Source organism: Penaeus monodon, chromosome 22 (assembly GCF_015228065.2).
Source record: "Penaeus monodon isolate SGIC_2016 chromosome 22, NSTDA_Pmon_1, whole genome shotgun sequence".
Lineage (NCBI taxonomy): Eukaryota > Metazoa > Arthropoda > Malacostraca > Decapoda > Penaeidae > Penaeus > Penaeus monodon.
In genome coordinates, this window is record NC_051407.1 from 7,733,178 (window position 1) to 7,735,395 (window position 2,218).

The following is a 2,218-nucleotide window of genomic DNA, read 5'->3' on the forward strand; positions in this document are numbered from 1 at the left end:
TTTTTTCAATCCGGTTTTTTTTGAGGTATTGGTAGATCATGCTGCAAAATAAAAATAAAGACAACAATATCAAAGGGGCAGCCGGGAAAAATTATGGGGTGCTTTTGTGTCACTGGTGTGGTGCGCTCTGTTCCCGCCTGACGGTCGAGATACACGGAGGCGGCGGGATGGGAAACCCCTTTGGGTAAAGTATTGTCATACAGCAATCTACTTAAAAGATTCTGGAATTATTTCATATTTTAGTAAAGGTTAAACTTTCAACTTTCAAAAACGTAGGATTTTTTAAAGGGATATAATGTATAATCAATTTTCCCACTTTCCATTTTTTTAATTTAAATGTCAAAGCGTTGACTTATATATTTTTTTCACTGATAAGCTGTTTAACCTTCATGAAAACAATTGAAAACCAGTCAGGGAACTCTTTATGGACTTTTTTACTTAGAAAATTAATCATCTGAAAATAGTTTGCTAAATCAGCTTGTAATACCGTTAATTTCTATTGAAAAACCCTACCAGTTCGTCTAGTCCTTTTTTTGGATTATCCTATTTTTCTACGCACAACGATTAATGATTGCATTTTTCCCAGATAAAAAAACCTACTTTTTTTTGAGAATGTACCTATGCCTGGAATGTTTGTATTTATTCCAATAGAAATATTTTGTTCTGAAGGTTTTTGGTGCCCAAAATGTAAGCGAAAGTTTTCCTTTCTTCTGGTTCCTTGTTTTTCAAAGACATGTTCTCTATAAATCTTTAATGATAATGTTTCCCCTGTCCGCTAGTTTTTCTGAAGCACATTTCTCGTTTCAGTAAAACGAATATCAAAATTCTTATATTAGTTTTCCATTCTGGAGGGGAAGGGGTTTTTTTTTTTTAAATATTCAAAATTTATTTTATAAAACAAAGTATAAGTAATATTTTTTTCTTTTTTTGAAATTTACTTACATATATGGTTTGGCGAATGTAATGTTTAATTTATTTTTTCTTAAAATCGACAAAAAATATAACATGATTAGCCCAAAAGCAAATTAAAGGGGTTGTGTAAAGCCCCGATGGATGCTTCCCGAACCCCCCATTAGCATCCAAAACCTTGTCGGCTCCCTTAAATCCATTAGCGCCATTTTTCTTTCCGAAAAGTGTCCTCCGTGTTCTGTGAAAATACACGCACCACAATTCCCTTTTTCGAAAACACCATCATGTCAAAATACTTCACCTTCAAGACCTCCAAGGATTTTGACCGCCACTGCTGCAGCAGAACTAAGTGCAGTTAAAGGGTCTACTCCAAAGGGGAAAGGGGTTGGGTTTTTCCTCTTGGTGTTGACGAAGTAAATCTCGGGATCAGCCTGTGGTGGCTGGTATTTGATCACTTGCTGAACTTGTTCATCTTTTTTTTTTTTAGTACAAAAATGATGTACTCTTTTGGGTGAAGGAAGGACGATAGGCTCAGGTGCTGGTCCCTCCTCAGGAAGACGTACGAAGAGGATGTTGTGCTCTACTGCCGGAGGAGGAATACTGGGTGTTGGGCCGACAGCCTGCTCCTGTTCAGGAACGTCATACAAGTAAACATTTCTTGTGATTTCGGGGACTACGCAAGTACCATCTACATGTAGAACTTCACCATCTCCGCAAGCACTAATGGTATTCTCCTCACTAGTGAGACCGGTTTCAGTTGAGCTAGCACCTACTGAAAATTCCGTTTCAGAAGACAACCCTGCTCCTGATGGCACACCTAAGTCGTATCCTTGGGGTGCTGCAAAAGCGGCGGCCGCTAGCGTAATCAACAATCCCTGAAATCATCATTAGAAAATAAATGTCCATTTAGATATATTACATAACTGTGTGTGTCATTTGTAATTGGGAAACTAATCTTAGTCAATTAGAACTCTATTATTTGGGGGTTTAAATTAAAGATGGCTACGACAAGGATTTTTATGATGAATAAAGAAAGTGCGAACAAGAGGGGGAGCGCTTTTTAAAAGAACGCCCTTTCTATGTACCTTTAAAATAAATAGTCTACAACGACAGTTACCTTGCATCTCTTATAAAATGCAAAAATTTCACAATATTTAAATAAATTTAAAAAAACGAACGGTTTCAGCTTAAAGGGCTATTTTATATTTAACACAGTATACTCTGACGATCTTTTTGGTCAGTGCCTGGAAAAATATTCATGCATGACAATGTTTATTTCTTTTCTCACTCTCCTTATATCTGTCTAACG

The 2,218-nt window shown here is 36.7% G+C and overlaps 1 protein-coding gene across 1 annotated transcript in view; it reads right to left on the reverse strand.

Moving 5' to 3' along the window:
• Positions 1-207: 207 nt before the first annotated feature.
• Positions 208-2,218, reverse strand: part of LOC119587290 — a 7,287-nt gene continuing 5,276 nt past the window's right edge. Inside the window, 3 exon segments of the mRNA XM_037936043.1 lie at positions 208-221; positions 1,166-1,784; positions 2,027-2,033. Of these exon segments, the coding sequence (XP_037791971.1) occupies positions 208-221; positions 1,166-1,784; positions 2,027-2,033 (640 nt within the window).